Raw genomic sequence first — 15,147 nt, 5'->3', positions numbered from 1 at the left:
CATTCTCACTCGACTCCCACCAGTTTGCCCTACAATGGAACTAATTGATTTTAGGGATTACATCCCTGTGAGCCCAAGATCTGCATGTATTTAACAATAACTCTTAACCTGTCTACAGTGCCTCCTTCTGAAGATCTCAAAGCAGTTCAGTAACAGTTGTCTAAGTCTCACAACACCCCTGTGAGGCAAATACAGCATTATCACCAATTTACAGAACCAAGACTTTTGTGAATGCAGCACAATCACATGCAAGTATTCACTAATCTACAAGGGCAGCTTAACCTTCAGCCTTGAACAAAAGAACATTAGTGTTCCTGAAGTACTCCAGTTTTAAAAGTTTATATTAGCATTCCCATGGGAATAGGGAGTGAGGGAGATTAAAGCAAAGTGCTAGGTAGATTGCTGCTCTGCCACCTCAGACAGGTTGTTTTGGAATGTTTATATAGATGGCTGGACTGGCTGAACCGTTTGCCACACTTTAAACAGGCATAAGGCTTTTCTCCTGTATGCACGCGAATATGCTTCTTACAGTCTGTTAGGGTTAAAAAAGTCTTGCAGCAGATCTTACAGGCATATTTACGAGCACCTTCAACAACCAAGACATTATGTTCAGATAAGGCCTTCTTACATTTTGAAAGAACATCTGCAGATGCCCTTGTCAACTGTGGTGGACCAGGTTGTGAAGGATGTCCATTTTCAAAAGCAGTCCCATTGATTAACAGCTGGGAACTGGAAATGTTATCTTGTAGCTGGGAGCTCCTGACAGAGGTCACAACAGGCATTTTGGGGGCTATACGACGATAGCCAGGAAAGCTACTAGCTCCGCCTCTTACAGATCCCATCACTGTCCTAGATGAAGAGTGCAGCCCCAAGCCTGACCTTGGAAAATCCATACCAAATTGTTCTGCAGCCCTGTACCCAGAAGTCTGTACACATGGAAGAGCCGTTGCATCCTGCATTGGTCTAACAAAATGAGAGTCTGCAGACTCACTGAATGGATTCTCTACATGATAAACTGTAACAGAGGAATGACTACTAGTAGGCCCAGACTCTGGGCTCAATAGGTAAGAGGCATCACCATCCATTCTGCAGTCCTTTGTTGTATTTGGAATGTTATCATTGCTATTTTGACTTGCACCAAAGTTACCACCTCTGCTTTTATTCAGAAAATTTGTGATACTGAAAGTGGATTTGTGTTCCAGGTTATTTGACACTTCCATAATATGGATGTCTCCCACCCTATCAGTACTAGACTGTGGGTCAGAAAAGCTACGGTCACTGCTTTCAGGACTCAATTCTATTTTCTCTGTGCTCACCACTCCTCCTTCCACTTCAACAGACTCACTGCCTTCTGCTTGAGAAGTGACATTGCTCACTTCATCTTGAGGCTCTGGGGAACTCAAAGGCTCAGATTTAACCACCATCCCCATGTGTTCTTTTTCATTTCGACTGACCTCTGGATTTTTGCATGGGAAGTTGTTTTTTTCAGAAGTAGCTTCCTGATCAAAACTGTTTTCCACTTGTATTGCCTGAGATGAGATGGATATCTGTGAAATGTTTCCTCCACTGTTGTCTGACTGGCTAGGCACTTGAGCATCTTCTTGAGCACCAAAAGACTGATTAAACATAATAGTATTATCCTCTTGTTTATCAATAACAGCATCAGGATTAGAATTGTCCACATTCTTCAGTGAATCTGGTGAAAAAAAATCTTCTCGTGAATGACCTACTGACTGCCTGCTCTCTAGAGTGACATCTGAAATGGACTCATCTACGGTAGGTCTGATTCGCTGTCTGGTTTGATCATCAGAAGACTGTTTACGCTTGTGAAGACACCGGATAGGAAAGGTAGTATGTTGTTCTATGTTACTTCTCATCGATGAGCTCATGGTATTTAGTTGCTCCTCTGTGCTCTGAGTGGAATTTAACACAGAGCTCACAATGCTCAGCCCAAGCTGCTGAAGCATGAAAGATCTTTGGATGCATACATTTTGCTCCTGAACTCTATCACTAGGTGGAGACATTGGTAGCGTCCTGGTAGTAAGGTAGTGTTTACATGCTTTAACAACAGAGTTCAAATGTAGGTGAGAAGCAGCCAGCAAGACATCCATTACATTGCTCTCTCCAAGCATTAGTGTAGAAGTGTACATCATATCAATAAGGGCAGTAAAAGCTTCTGCTGTCACCACTTCACTGTCCAGCTGAATCATATTCATAGTTTGATCACTCTCTGCTACAGTAAAGAGAGCTCGGAAGTGTGTGCTACATGCTGCCAGAACAGAGCGATGGGCTTTGAAATGTTTGTTTCCCACCACAATGACACAGTCACAAAGTTGACCATGAAGCCTCTGGTAGTTTAGCTGCTGAAAGACTTGCTCGAAGTGTCCTGGAAAATCCATGTTTCTATAAAATAAAGCAGAATAAGCTATAATGCTAACAATGGATGAAGTTTGACTTAGATCACAGTGAGAACAATTTAAAAAAAAAAATTATGGCTGAGACAGATGACCAAAATCTTTACCTTAATTTCCCACTGTTACCCAACAATAAAGGGATTAAAGTTTTTGTGTAAGAGTTTCATGAAGGATTTAGTAGGCAATTTACGCATACCTAAAGAAACTAACAAGATGACCATCCTTGAAGCTGTCAGGAGTGATTAAAAAGGAGACTCTTTATCAAGAACTGTCTGCCCTTGAAGGGAACATCCCAGAAAATGTATAAACTTTGTTCTCATGTTTTTCTGAATTCTGAACATGCAGTGGCTTGGGGGAAAAGGTAATTCCGGCAGGGGGAGATAGCGACCACCGACTCATGGACCACCTACCCTAAATACACCCCAGACCCAAAAGAAAGGGGCGGAGGAAGAGAACTGAGCATGTGAAGTAATTTACATGTAAAGCGAGAGAAAATTAACCAATTGTTTAAGAATATGTAAATATGCTATGAATATGCATGATTGTAGTGTATAACTAATTTTCTGTTCAGAAGCCGGGTGTGCATGCTAGGAGGAGATATCCCCCGTGTACCCAGTGCTGCAATAAAGAATGCCTGCTTTCTAAAACTCCAAAACGAGTCTTGGAAAGTTTAATTTCCTTTTCAGGTATCACCACTACCATTTTGATATTATACTCATGATGGCAGCCCTGGAAAGGAGCACAAAAACAAACAAAAGAATCCTCAAACCAGAATCTATTATGGAGTTAACATAGTACAATAGCTAACACCACATTGAACATGTCACAGGATGCTCTACTGTGAGCTGAACAATGCAATGTGGTTCTTGTTAATTCCTGTTCAAACTAAAACACCTCTTCAGTAAACCATCCAATCCTGATGTAAAATTTTCTACTTGTGAAGAAGCCAACACAGTCTTTGATAAATTGTTCCTCATATTGAGCTTTAAATCTAGTCCAAATTGGTCTAGCTTCATCTTCAGGAGTATACAAGAAGCCAATTGCTACCAGTTACACCACAAAAAACTTCAGTTAAATATCTGCCTTCTGCATAGGAATGTTTAAAATAGAGTGATTATTTTAATGTGTGTGCAGCCATGAACTACCAACATAATTTGCATACAGCTGCCCCCATGTCAGACAGAGCCAGTTTCATCTGGCTCCAAGATGGACCCACTGACGGCTAAAGCTGAGTCGATCAGTGATAGTGGTAGGGCCTCTGTGATAACATATTTAAGAAAGGGTAAAAAAACTGCTGCGCAACAGCAGCCAGGAGAGAGGACTGAGAATACGTGAGGGAAACAACTCTGCAGACACCAAGGTCAAGGAAGAAGGAGGAGAAGGTGCTTCATGTGCCAGAGCAAAGATTCCCCTGCAGCCCATGATGAAGATGTATTTTTTAAGTGAAATTCTCTGTCAACACTGTCTTGCCCGTGAAAATATCCCAACCATTCCTCTACCAAATGACTAGAAGGCATGCATTTCAACTATGTGGTGGTGCATGCCTAGTCATGAGGGACACTTATTTTGGCCACACAACATATGCTTCCAATTGTGTGGTAAGTTGTTTAGGTAGCCAGTCTCTGCAGTCTATAACAACTCAAACTATTTTCCAATGCAGATCTTGGGGTGTGGGAAAATAACTCAAATTGGCGAAATGGAAAAATACTGCTTCGCAAAGTTCAGCTCAAAAGCTGCAATATTAAAGGTAGCTCTGAGGCAAGGCGCGGCTGCTGCTCCCAGGAACACAATGCGGTTGGCATGAACAAGGCCTGCCCTAGCCGAACAGAACATGCAATGTCCTTGAAATGGGGAGCAGAGTGGTACGAAGGTATCACGGCTTGTCCCTGTTCTCAGGGATAGAAGAATGGCTGGCAAAGGGAACCGCACAACTGTCAAGGAAGATGGATCGCGACCCTCGCCTCAGCAATGGTGAACCTAGCCAAGCATTCACCTAGGCCATTTGGGCATGTCAGTATTTAACAAGTTGCCAAATGGCTGGCCTTTTGGGTGAACTTTGCTCATTATGATATCATTATAATATCAAAACACACCTCCATCCCAAAAACTACCCGCCTCCAGGTAGCGACCACCCCTCACTGAGCATGCGTCCTGAATTTCTTCTTGTCTATACCTTTAAATCAAAGCGAGAAAAATTTGGACCAATCCTGACAAAGATACGCTCGACTAGAGTCACTCAAGCCTCATCTAAAAAGTATAAAAATGGCTTAAGGGAAAGGGGGTGTTGGGGGAAGACCTCCATCGGAACGTCTGGGATCAGTCAACAGGCTGGACCTCTCTTCTCCCCCCCCAGGGACACCTATTGGGTAAGAGCTCTGCGTTATGCACATTTACTTACTAACATCTTGCTAGCTAGTTAGTATTATCACTGATCAGTTCTGGTTTTGTGTTGTTCTAAATCAAAGTTGTTTTCGCAGTCAGTCCCTATCACCAGCTATCTTCGAATCTGTATTCTGTCACAAGCATATGTAATAAAATTTATATAAATATAAGTTTCTGGAAACTCCATAATTGATATAGAGAATATAAGGGATTTGGCCCATTGTGCTGCCCGTTGGGTCCCTGAATAGGTTAGGCGAACACCCTCCAACTTAGCAGGCTGCCCAGGGGGGGCAGGCGAGTCGGGTACAAGGGTCTCGTCTTTCTTGGGAAGCCGGTAGACTGGTCAAATTGCTCCCTAAGCTCTGTTGACCTGACCTTGTGTCATAATGTGACAGTAAAATTGGCATAGTCAGCAGGATAGCCATGGATAAACTGCTGCGAAAACAAAAATGTGCCCCTTCCCAAGCTGGGAAGGAGTGGGCTCAAAAGTATTGGAAGGATGAAGAGAAAGTGGTAGAACACATTGAAAAATGTCAGGCTGAGCAGCAATTTAAAGAGGGGAAGGGCATTTGTGTAGTACTTGGAGCCTGTTTGTCTTGTGCACAGAAAGAAGCTAAAGATTTCCCTGTCTCCTCCAAATGAATTGCTGATGTAGAGTATATTGCTTTAAAATCAGAAATTGAGACATTGAAATCATCACTAGCCTTTGAGAGAGAGACAAAAGAAAAACTGGAAAACCAGGTTGATAAACTTTTGATTGAAAATGATAAACTCGTAACTAAAAATGATCATCTTAAAAGTGAAGTGGATCACCTTAAAACTGCAATGGACCACCTTAAAACTCTGCTCGCTGCAGCACAGCACAGAGAGAAGAAGTTATTGGAAAAACAATCCTCTGTTTTGGTCAGACAAGTCCGTAAGTCAGTTCACTACACGGACACCAAGACTTGGGACAGGGACATTTGGAGTGATAGTGATGACAGTGAAATCATGGGGATCCCCGATCCCAACTCTCAGCCACTTCCTTTAAGACCTTTAGTTAAGATCGAAACTGCTGTCAATAACAATGAAGAAATTCACACCACTGTGCGTACAGTCCCCTGGTCTCCCACTGAATTGGCAAAATTAAAAGAAAAATACTCCAGACGCCCAGAGGAGTCAGAAACAGAATATGTGTGGCGAATCTCTCTCACAGGGGGAGATCAGATTTTACTAAGTGAGGAGGAAGCAGAAGGATAATGGGGTCCTGGTGTGTTTTTAACTACTATACCTGGAAAACATTATTGTTCCTTGACTGCACGAGTGGCATACTGGGCAGGTGGTATAGATCCTCAGGAGAGAGGCGATCTGCTGAGAATTACCACTATGGGGTTCTCTGATTTGGCTTCCTCAGTACAAAAGGTGGCATGCACACAAGCAATGTGTGAGAGAGACCCGACAAGAAAATCCTCGATGTTAGCTCTCATTGATCGAGCACAACTAACACCTCTAATTCATGGTCTCCCTGATAGTTTAAAAACGTCTGTAATAGGTGAAGAAACTGCTGAGGATCTAAGCATAAAACCCAGTCGCCACAAAGTGAAAGTTGTTGAAATTGAAGGAGCTGTAAAAGAATGTCCGACAGCAAAACCAGCTCTGTGGCTTTCAGGAGAGAAAAAAATAACCCGTGCTGGAGTGCCGGTCGGTGCTGCCTGTACTGACACATTAGGCTTTGATTTTCTGTATGGACCGTCATGGAAATTGCCTGATGGTTCCTTAAGGAGTTTTGCAGGGCAGAGCAATGAAGATCGGCTGTGGGTTGACTCTGATTTTGCAAACCTGAACTTGTTAGAAGTGACTATTCCTTTGCTCCCATTCCAGATCACAAATACAAAACAATACCCTTTGCCAGCTGCAACGCAAACAGAAATTCACAGGGTGGTGAAAGACTTAAAAGAGAGAGGTATAATTACTCGCACTCACACACCCTGTAATTCTCCTGTCTGGCCAGTTAAAAAGCTGAACGGGCAATGGAAGCTCACCATCAATTATAGGCAATTGAATGCCAAAACTACACTTTTAACAGCAACTGTACCAAACATTGCAGACGGTGGATAATACTCTCATTTTAACTAACATTTGCTGGTTGTATTTGCAACCGAGCATGGTTCTTTTTTTTTTTTTTCTCTCTTTCAGGAATCTTGGATAAACTGCATGTGGACAAGTGGATACGCCTCCTATTAATATTAATTTCAACTGTAATACTATTCTTACTGGTCACGGTAATCTGGTAACCTAAATTCTAAAAAAAAAAATAAATAGCTAATCAACAGGTTGGGTTTGTGGTATTATTCCACATTTTACCCTTGATTTATAACCAAAAGACCCAGAATGGCCATGGTCTCAAGCTTTCGTTCAATATACAAACAGTATGGGATGACATCCCAGCAGCAACCCTCCAAATTTAGCCACTGTAGTGATGCGTAACACTGAAATATACCACCCACATGAGTGGAAATGAGACAGAAATTAATGGATTTATGTCCTAACAGGAACAATTGAGGAAAATACCCAAGTAGGATGCAGGAAAGCAATGCATGAAAAAGGTTTCCAAATTACTATCTCTGGCAATCTATTAAAGATAGAATGGTCAAAATTCAATTCAAACATCGCGATTAAATCCTGTTCCACCAAAGAATGGAATTGTGCTAAACATGACTCCACCACAATGTGTTGCTGCAAATGGCATAGCAGCAGCGACACCTTAAACACCAGTACAGTAAACATTGAAGTCACCAAATCTTCTATCAGTGAACAAGGGAACTGTTGGCATAATTTTATCTTGATTAAATCTGTTTATGTGACATGTCATTGGCAGCAAAAGCAATCTTCCCCGCTGGGCCTAACATTTAAATTTAAAATAAATGCTGTGGCCAAACCCTTAATGATACTTGTTGCAATAGTCACATATCATGGCGCAGATATCCTGATCACCTTGAATAATAAAGATGGAATTATACCCTTTTTCACTGTAGTACATGGTGATAACATTACTGTGCAATGTAAATTAATTAGTGAATCTCTCGCTGAACCTGTAAATAGTTATGGGACTGGATCCCAAGGTCCTATCATATTATGTGAGGACCAAAACCAAGATTTCTGGTTAAATTTGACCTCTGTACAAGATCCTTATAGGGTCACGTACAACAAAAACCACACAAAATACTGGGGAGATTTCAAAATAAATGGTACCAAACTGCTCATTACAACCAACTCAAAAATTTCTGAAATTGAACCATATGTGCTCAGAAACACAGGTCAGCAACAAATGCTGTTTAACCCATCATGGTCTCTCAAACAAGTTGAATTATTGATGCAAAATAATGTTTCAGGAGTCAAGCCAGCCTGCTGACCATTTCTAAAAACCTCTTATGAAGGATGGACAACCTGGTTACTGAAACGGACCCCAAAGCGAACAAAAAGAGACCTAACTGGTATCCTGGGAACAGGATTGGGAATCCGAAATAGCATGGATTCTGAAGTATTGATGAACAAACTAGTCACCACAACCAGTGACTTGAATAAATTGGAGCATCCTTTACGATCTTCCCTATTGGCTTTGGAAACTAACCAATGGCTTTTAACAGATATATTACCAAAGTGGGAAAAGGTAAATGAAAAAGATCATGAACTGATGGTAGATGCACTTGGTGCAGTCCAAAATAATGTTTTCTTGGCTCTCAGCTGTATCCAAGCTCAACTATGGATGCAATCAATTACTGTTTCAATTATAAGGGAAGGTGAAGAAAGCACCTCGCTCATCAAAATTAGAAATATAATTTGGGACAATGCAATTGATTTCAAAAAGAAATTCCAATTCTGGTGGTATTTAGTAAATTTTACCTATGATTCCACCACTAGCACAGTCACAGCTTTGTGCTAACCATATACAATGCTTCAGTATTCACAATATACCCAAACCATTGCTTTAGGATTAAATCACAACGGAACTACACTCTATCCTCTAGAACATAGAGTATGGGACCAAAAAAAATTAAAATAAACAACAAACAATTGATGTCAATTCATGCATTGTGCGAGAACAACAAGGATTCATTTGTGAAGGTAACACCATCCAGACCCAAGACATCTATCTTAACACTGAATAAAATGTCTGTCATTTTGAAATTTGGCCTAACGAAAATGCTGAAACAATACTTATATATATTGGCAAAGGTTGTGTGTATCTAAGAACTTTTTATAATTCCATATCTGTTTACAATGTTGTTATAGATGCAAAAAAATTATTTAAACTTTTCTGTTTGTAATTTCATTGAAATTGTAGGATGTGATTTTACTTATTCAGCACCTGTGATATCCTCTCAACTGTTACCTGTACCTATTGGAATGAACCTCACCTTAACGAAGAAGCTACTACAACACCTGAGGAACTGTTGAGACAAGTTCAAGACAATGAAAAAAAAAGAAAAGACTGATTTCAAGGCCCGGTTGGATGAGGCCCTGAGCAACCTGATCTAGTTGGAGATATCCCTGTTCCTTGCAGGGGGGTTGGACTAGATGACCTTTGAAGGTCCCTTCCAGCCCTAACGATTCTATGATTCTATGATTCTATGATTCTATGATTACCGTCCAATGAAATACATTGTGTCCAGAACAAGTGAAAAAAGATGTGGAACACTATTCTAGCTGCTAAAAAGAAAAAATAACTCTGTCACAGTCAAAACCAGGACAGTACAGAAGAAGTCAAATTTATAACTACCTTCTCAGAGTCTTAACTCAAATCCTTATTCTCTTACAAAAGGTGGGGAGTGTGGGGGGTTAATAGTCAGTTTGCATACATGTAGCTAAGAACTAGCCGCTCCACATGTTTCCACCTGCCCAACAAGACATCATCCCGCTTAAAAAAGCACACATGCAAGTATACTTGCATTGAAAACATAGTAGGATCAAAACCTTTGTTACTTGTTAAACAAAATCATCACTATCAACTTATGTGAAATATAGTAGTTATGAATTGTGATTCAACACTTTATTACTGTGCCAAGTAATAAAGCATTAAAAATAGTTTACATGACAGTGTAATTTAAAAAAAAATGCACCAAACACCTAAACAAGCCTCCGAATTCCTCCCTCTCCCCAAAGCTTGCTTAAAGTTCACTGTAACTTATCTCTTTAAATGTTTTTATAATGCAAAAAAAAATCTAGTATGTTTCAAATGCTTCATTAAGTAGAATAAAAGAAAAAATACCATACTGATAGGGGGATAGGTATAGGAGTAGGCATAAGACTACATAAGACTATATTAGCTATTATTTCTATGGGTAGGTATAAGAATAGGCATAAGACTCTGGGAAATACATAGCTCTGTGAAATAGCTCTGTGAATTGTTAGAAGTTATCAAATATTAATCCCTACTTTGAAACACTAACTACCTGAAAAGAAGGCCGGTAAGAGAGACACAATAAATGATGGCAAGGTTGTAACTCGTGACCCATAGGGAGAAAAACAGACAAAGAGGAGAGATAAGGACTAACAAGAACTAACATTTGTCTTCAAACAATAACAAGTAGGAGACAACCAGGTGTCCACTCAAGGCCAGGCCAGGCTGGGAAACGGTTTGGCTCTGCAAGCCCAGCCAAAACAGGAATTTTAGGGAAGAAGTGAAAACACACAGCGAGGAAGACCTATGGCCTTCATCCCAAAGACCCCTGCCCACGACCTCCAGGAGGCGTGTCAAGGAGGAGCCTGAGGCGGATCCTGAGGCGGGGGCTATGGAAATGATCTCCTGGGAGAGACTGCCCTTTTGGGGAGGTGGTTATGAGTATGTCTGTATAAATACAAGAAAAACTGCTACGGCGGGTGTGCACGTTTGTGGTGGAGTGATCCCCCGTGCACCCAGCGCTGCAATAAACATACCTACTTTACAACTTTCCAAGTTGTGGAGTCTGTTTCCGCACATCACTAATATACTTAGTCTAAAAAAAAATCAGACTTGTTTTTCTCCTTACCAGATAAATGTAACAAAATTTGCTATTTTCACTTTAATATCCCCTCCCCAACAGTAACAATTTATATTTAGGTGTATTTGACAATGTATTGGGTTTACATGTGTGCTGGGTGTACGGGAGGGGTTGTGGAAATGGTCCCTGTAAGTAACTGTGAAAAGCTTCCCCAGCTCCAAAACCAGTCTGACCGGCCTCTGGCCGGGTGAGACCCTCCCCATCCCCTCAGTCCAGGGCTGAGCCAATCAGTGCCGCTGTGAATGCCCTATTTAAGATGGGGACAAAGAAGCCCGAGGAGAGGCTGGACCTACACTGAAGAGAGAGGGGAGGCGAGGGGCTGGCCCCTCAGCCTCCCGGGCAGGTGGCTGCCCACGCTATGCCACCGCTATCTGACTGGAGATGGCTGCAGCGGCACAGCTTGGAGAGTTACGAAGCGTCCTGCTCCTGGGACACCCTGCTGGGAGGAGTTTGTCTTGCCGGGGCTGCTGAGGTTCATGGAGAGGACTGAGACCTGAGAGAAATGGCCACACAGACACCAAGGAAAGTGAAGATGGAGCAGGAGGAGGTGTGCCAGAGCTGAGATTCCCCTATAACCTGTGGTGAGATGGCAGGCGTCCCCCTATGGAGATGAACAGTGGAGCAGAGATCCACCTGCAGCTCTTGGAGAACCCCACGCTGGAGCAGAGATGCCTGAGCCTGAAAGAGGTCATAGAGACTGGTCTCCGTGAGCTGTTGGAGACTGATGACAAGGTGGAGAGGCATCTGAAGCCCGTGGAGAACTCCATGCCAGAGCAGGTGGCAGCTCCCTAAGAAGCCGTGACTCCATAGGGAAGAAGCTCGTGCTGGAGCAATCTGATGGGTAAGGATTGCATCCTGCGGGAAGGACTCACATTGGAGAAGTCTGCGGACTGTCCTGTGAGGAGGGGATCCACTGGGCAGGGGAAAAGAGTGTAAGGAGTCCTCCTCCTTCAAGAAAGAAGTGGCAGAAATAATGTGTGATGAACTGACCTGCAAGCCCCCATTCCCTGTCCCCCTGTGTCACTGGGGGAGGAGGTAGAGCCTGGAAGAAGGGAGAGGGGGAAGGTGTTTTTGAGATCTGGCTTTGTTTCTTGTTATCCTCTCTGAATGAGCCATTAATGAATTAAATTGATTTGTCCCCAAACTGAGTCTGTTTTGCCTGGGGCCATGGATAGTGGGTGATCCCTGGCTGATCTTATCTCAACCCTCAGTCCTTCTATAACATTCTTCTCCTCTCCACCTCAGTGAGGGAAAGGGGCGAGTGAGCGGCCTCATGGTGGCTTAGCTGCCGGCTGTGCTAAACCACAACAACATGGCAAGGTTTTGGTAGCTGGGAGGGGGTGGTGCAAGGGTGGTTTCTATGAGATTTCAGAAACTACTCCCATGTCAGACAGCCAGTTTCAGCTGGCTCCAAGATGGACCTGCTGATGGCCAAAGTTGAGCCAATCAGAGATGGTGATAGTGCCCCTGTGATAACATATTTAAGAAAGTGTGAAAGAATTGCTGTGCAACAGCAGCCATGAGGGAGGACTGAGAATATGTGAGGGAAACAACTATGCAGACACCAAGGTCAGGGAAGAAGGAGGGGAAGGAGGTGCTCCAGGTGCCAGAGCAAAGATTCCCTATCAGCCTGTTGTGAAGACCATGGTGACGCAGGCTGTTCCCCTTGCAGCCTATGAAGGTTAACGGTGGAGCAGATATCCACCCTGCAGCCTGGGGAGGACCCCACACCAGAGCAGGTGGATGTGCCCTGAAGGAAGCTGCAGCCTGTGGAAAGCCCACGCAAGAGCAGGCTCCTGGCAGGAACTGCAGCCCGCAGAGAGGAACCCATGCAGGAGCAGGATTTTTGACAGGATGTGTGATCCCATGGGGGATCCACGCTGGAGCAGTCTGTTCCTGAAGGACTGCACTCCATGGAAAGGACTCATGCTGGAGCAGTTTGTGAAGAACTGCAGTCTGTGGGATGGACGCACATTGGAGAAGGTCGTGGCTTGGGAGCCAGGTATGCATGTGTCTCTAAGGGTGAGGCACCTGGAGGAATTGGCTGTCAGAGCAACCAGAGGATCCAAGCCAACTGCTGAAGAGACCATGGGGTCTGGGGAAGGAATAAGAGGCTCATTTATGTCTGTGTGTTTGTGTGTTTCTGTGGGAGGCAACTGGGGAGATCCAGAGGTCAGCTACTGGGTAGATCAAGTGTCTAAGCCCAGCTACTGGGAGATCACAGTGTGTGTATGTGAGAGGAGGTCTGTACTGGGAACCAGAGAGGGGCTATAGGCCTTGGGGGCTCGTATGCCCAGGTACCAGCAACTGAGGAGACCAGGGGATCCAGAGGCCAGCTACTGGACAGACTGAGCGTCTAAATCCAGTTACTGGATGGATCTACATTGTATATACATATATATTCCCCACTAATGGACCTTCATCCTGATCAGCCAGAGAGGGGAACAGAGTGAGGCCATTGTTGCTGTTTGTCTGAGTGCTGAGAATTTCTGTCTATGTTGTTCTGTGTTGTTCGACGTGTATATGTGTATTATATATGTATTTGTATACCTACTGGGAATACATTCTCAGCCTTGCTACTGGTTGGATCTGGGGATATGGAGCCGTGGTAGACTTGCCTCTATGGTGCTGCCAGATTCAGCAATTCTCTAAGAAGAGACCAGGATGTTTCCCATCTTGATTGAACTACTGAGCACTGTAGAGTGTGTACCACTTAAAAAGGCCCAATGGCTTTCAGGTCACAGGTTATTCAATTAGTTAACCAGAATAGTATTGCAAACTGGTATTCCTGTACCACCAAATATGGGAAACACTGGCTCTATCTATTTAGTTTTTATCCCCATTCTAATGCCAAGCACAAGCATGACAGTTAAAGTAGAAGGTTTTATGGTTTTTTATTTTTCAGGTTTGATAATGTATCACTAGGACAGTGTCTAATTACTGCCTGCTGGCTCTTGAGTTGGTAATTCTTAATCAATATCGACCAACTTAAAACAGGAATAAACCAATATTTTTCAAAACTTGACTACAGATGGTTCCTAACTATCTGCATTAACCTCTAAGTCTGACACTTTTCAAGATGTAACTATGCATGTAAGAAAGAAATTCTTCAATCTTGGTAGCTCATTATAATAGAGGAACCCTTAATACTTCTTGCAGATACTGATGAAGGCCTGTCAAGTAAGACCTATTAGTTGCACTATAGTATTTTGCACAAGTAGTCAAGACACTGAAGAATCATTCTAATTATTTTGGTGTTAAAACAAAAAGTTGGGCCAAGTTCTGTTTATTTTGAACTAAAAAAAAAAAAGAAGCTGTTTGAACTACTTAACAAAAGACACTAAAATTTGAAGTGAACTTCCCCCTCCAGTAACTCTGCATGTCCATCTAAGGGAAAATAAATAGCAATATTATGTAATATTCTTTAGTCTATTTTGTTGCAGCCAAAGTGTTAACAGTAAGGAATGTGTATCAGCGAATATAAAAAGAACACTGTCCTTGAGATAAGAAGGTAGGTTGAAGCTGTGAAAAACACACTGTCCCTGGGAAAAAAACAAGAAGGATGAAACTATGAAAAACAAGATTCTGAGCAAAACATACTAACTGCAAAAATATTAAAATATTGTAACAAATATAGAAATCTGTATCCAATCACCGTGTGTATCATACTCGTGCTTGTCGCGTGAACAGTAGTGTTAGACCAATTAGCTTGCTAAGTACAGCGCATGAAAGCGTGCACAGAACCGAGCTATGTTATAAAAAGAGCAGTATCACAGAATAAAGCGGAAGCCTTTTTACTCATCATATTGATGCGTCTTGCTTCCCCGTCTTCGGCCGCAACATCTGGTGACCCCGACGTGATCAAGAGGGTTTTCAACGACCACAACGCGGACGAGAGAGAGGACGGCCATCCCGGCGCCCGAGAGAGGCGGATAGCCCGAGAGAGGCGGATAGCCCGAGAGAGGCGGAATAGCCCGAGAGGCGGATCGTCCGAGAGAGGCGGAATCGTAGCGCTACGGACTGACCGGTGAGTCAGGCAGACCGAGGTCTGGATCGGGATGGGGAATGCTGCAATGACAGCCTGGGAACGAGCCACCGTGGATGGGTTCATGAAAATTGCATCCACAACGGGACATAAGATAGACCGCAAGGAGTTAATAGACCTGCTATTCTGGTGCAGGCGGCGCGGCTATCTCGCGGAAACTGATCAAATCTTTGATCCGGGAGCTTGGAGAACTGTGGGGTCTGAATTATGGGAAAGCGTGCAGGCTGGCATGAAGGGGGCAAAGACTATGGCACAAACGTATCGAGCAGTACGTTCAATGATGGAG

At 43.1% G+C, this 15,147-nt stretch overlaps 1 protein-coding gene across 1 annotated transcript; it reads right to left on the bottom strand.

The window, feature by feature from the left end:
* Positions 1-377: 377 nt before the first annotated feature.
* Positions 378-2,399, bottom strand: LOC147526211 (zinc finger and BTB domain-containing protein 5-like). The gene has a single exon (XM_086630228.1). The coding sequence runs from the start codon at positions 2,397-2,399 to the stop codon at positions 378-380; it is 2,022 nt and encodes a 673-aa protein (XP_086486354.1).
* Between the last annotated feature and the right edge of the window lie 12,748 nt (positions 2,400-15,147).

This window comes from Tauraco erythrolophus, chromosome W, assembly GCF_009769465.1.
Source record: "Tauraco erythrolophus isolate bTauEry1 chromosome W, bTauEry1.pri, whole genome shotgun sequence".
NCBI lineage: Eukaryota > Metazoa > Chordata > Aves > Musophagiformes > Musophagidae > Tauraco > Tauraco erythrolophus.
The sequence above is the reverse complement of the archived record's forward strand: the minus strand, read 5'-3'. Positions and strand labels throughout refer to the sequence as shown.

Coding starts and splice junctions, on each gene's coding strand:
- LOC147526211 (XM_086630228.1), bottom strand. CDS start 2,399: ATGGATTTTCCAGGACACTTCGAGCAAGTCTTTCAGCAGCTAAACTAC.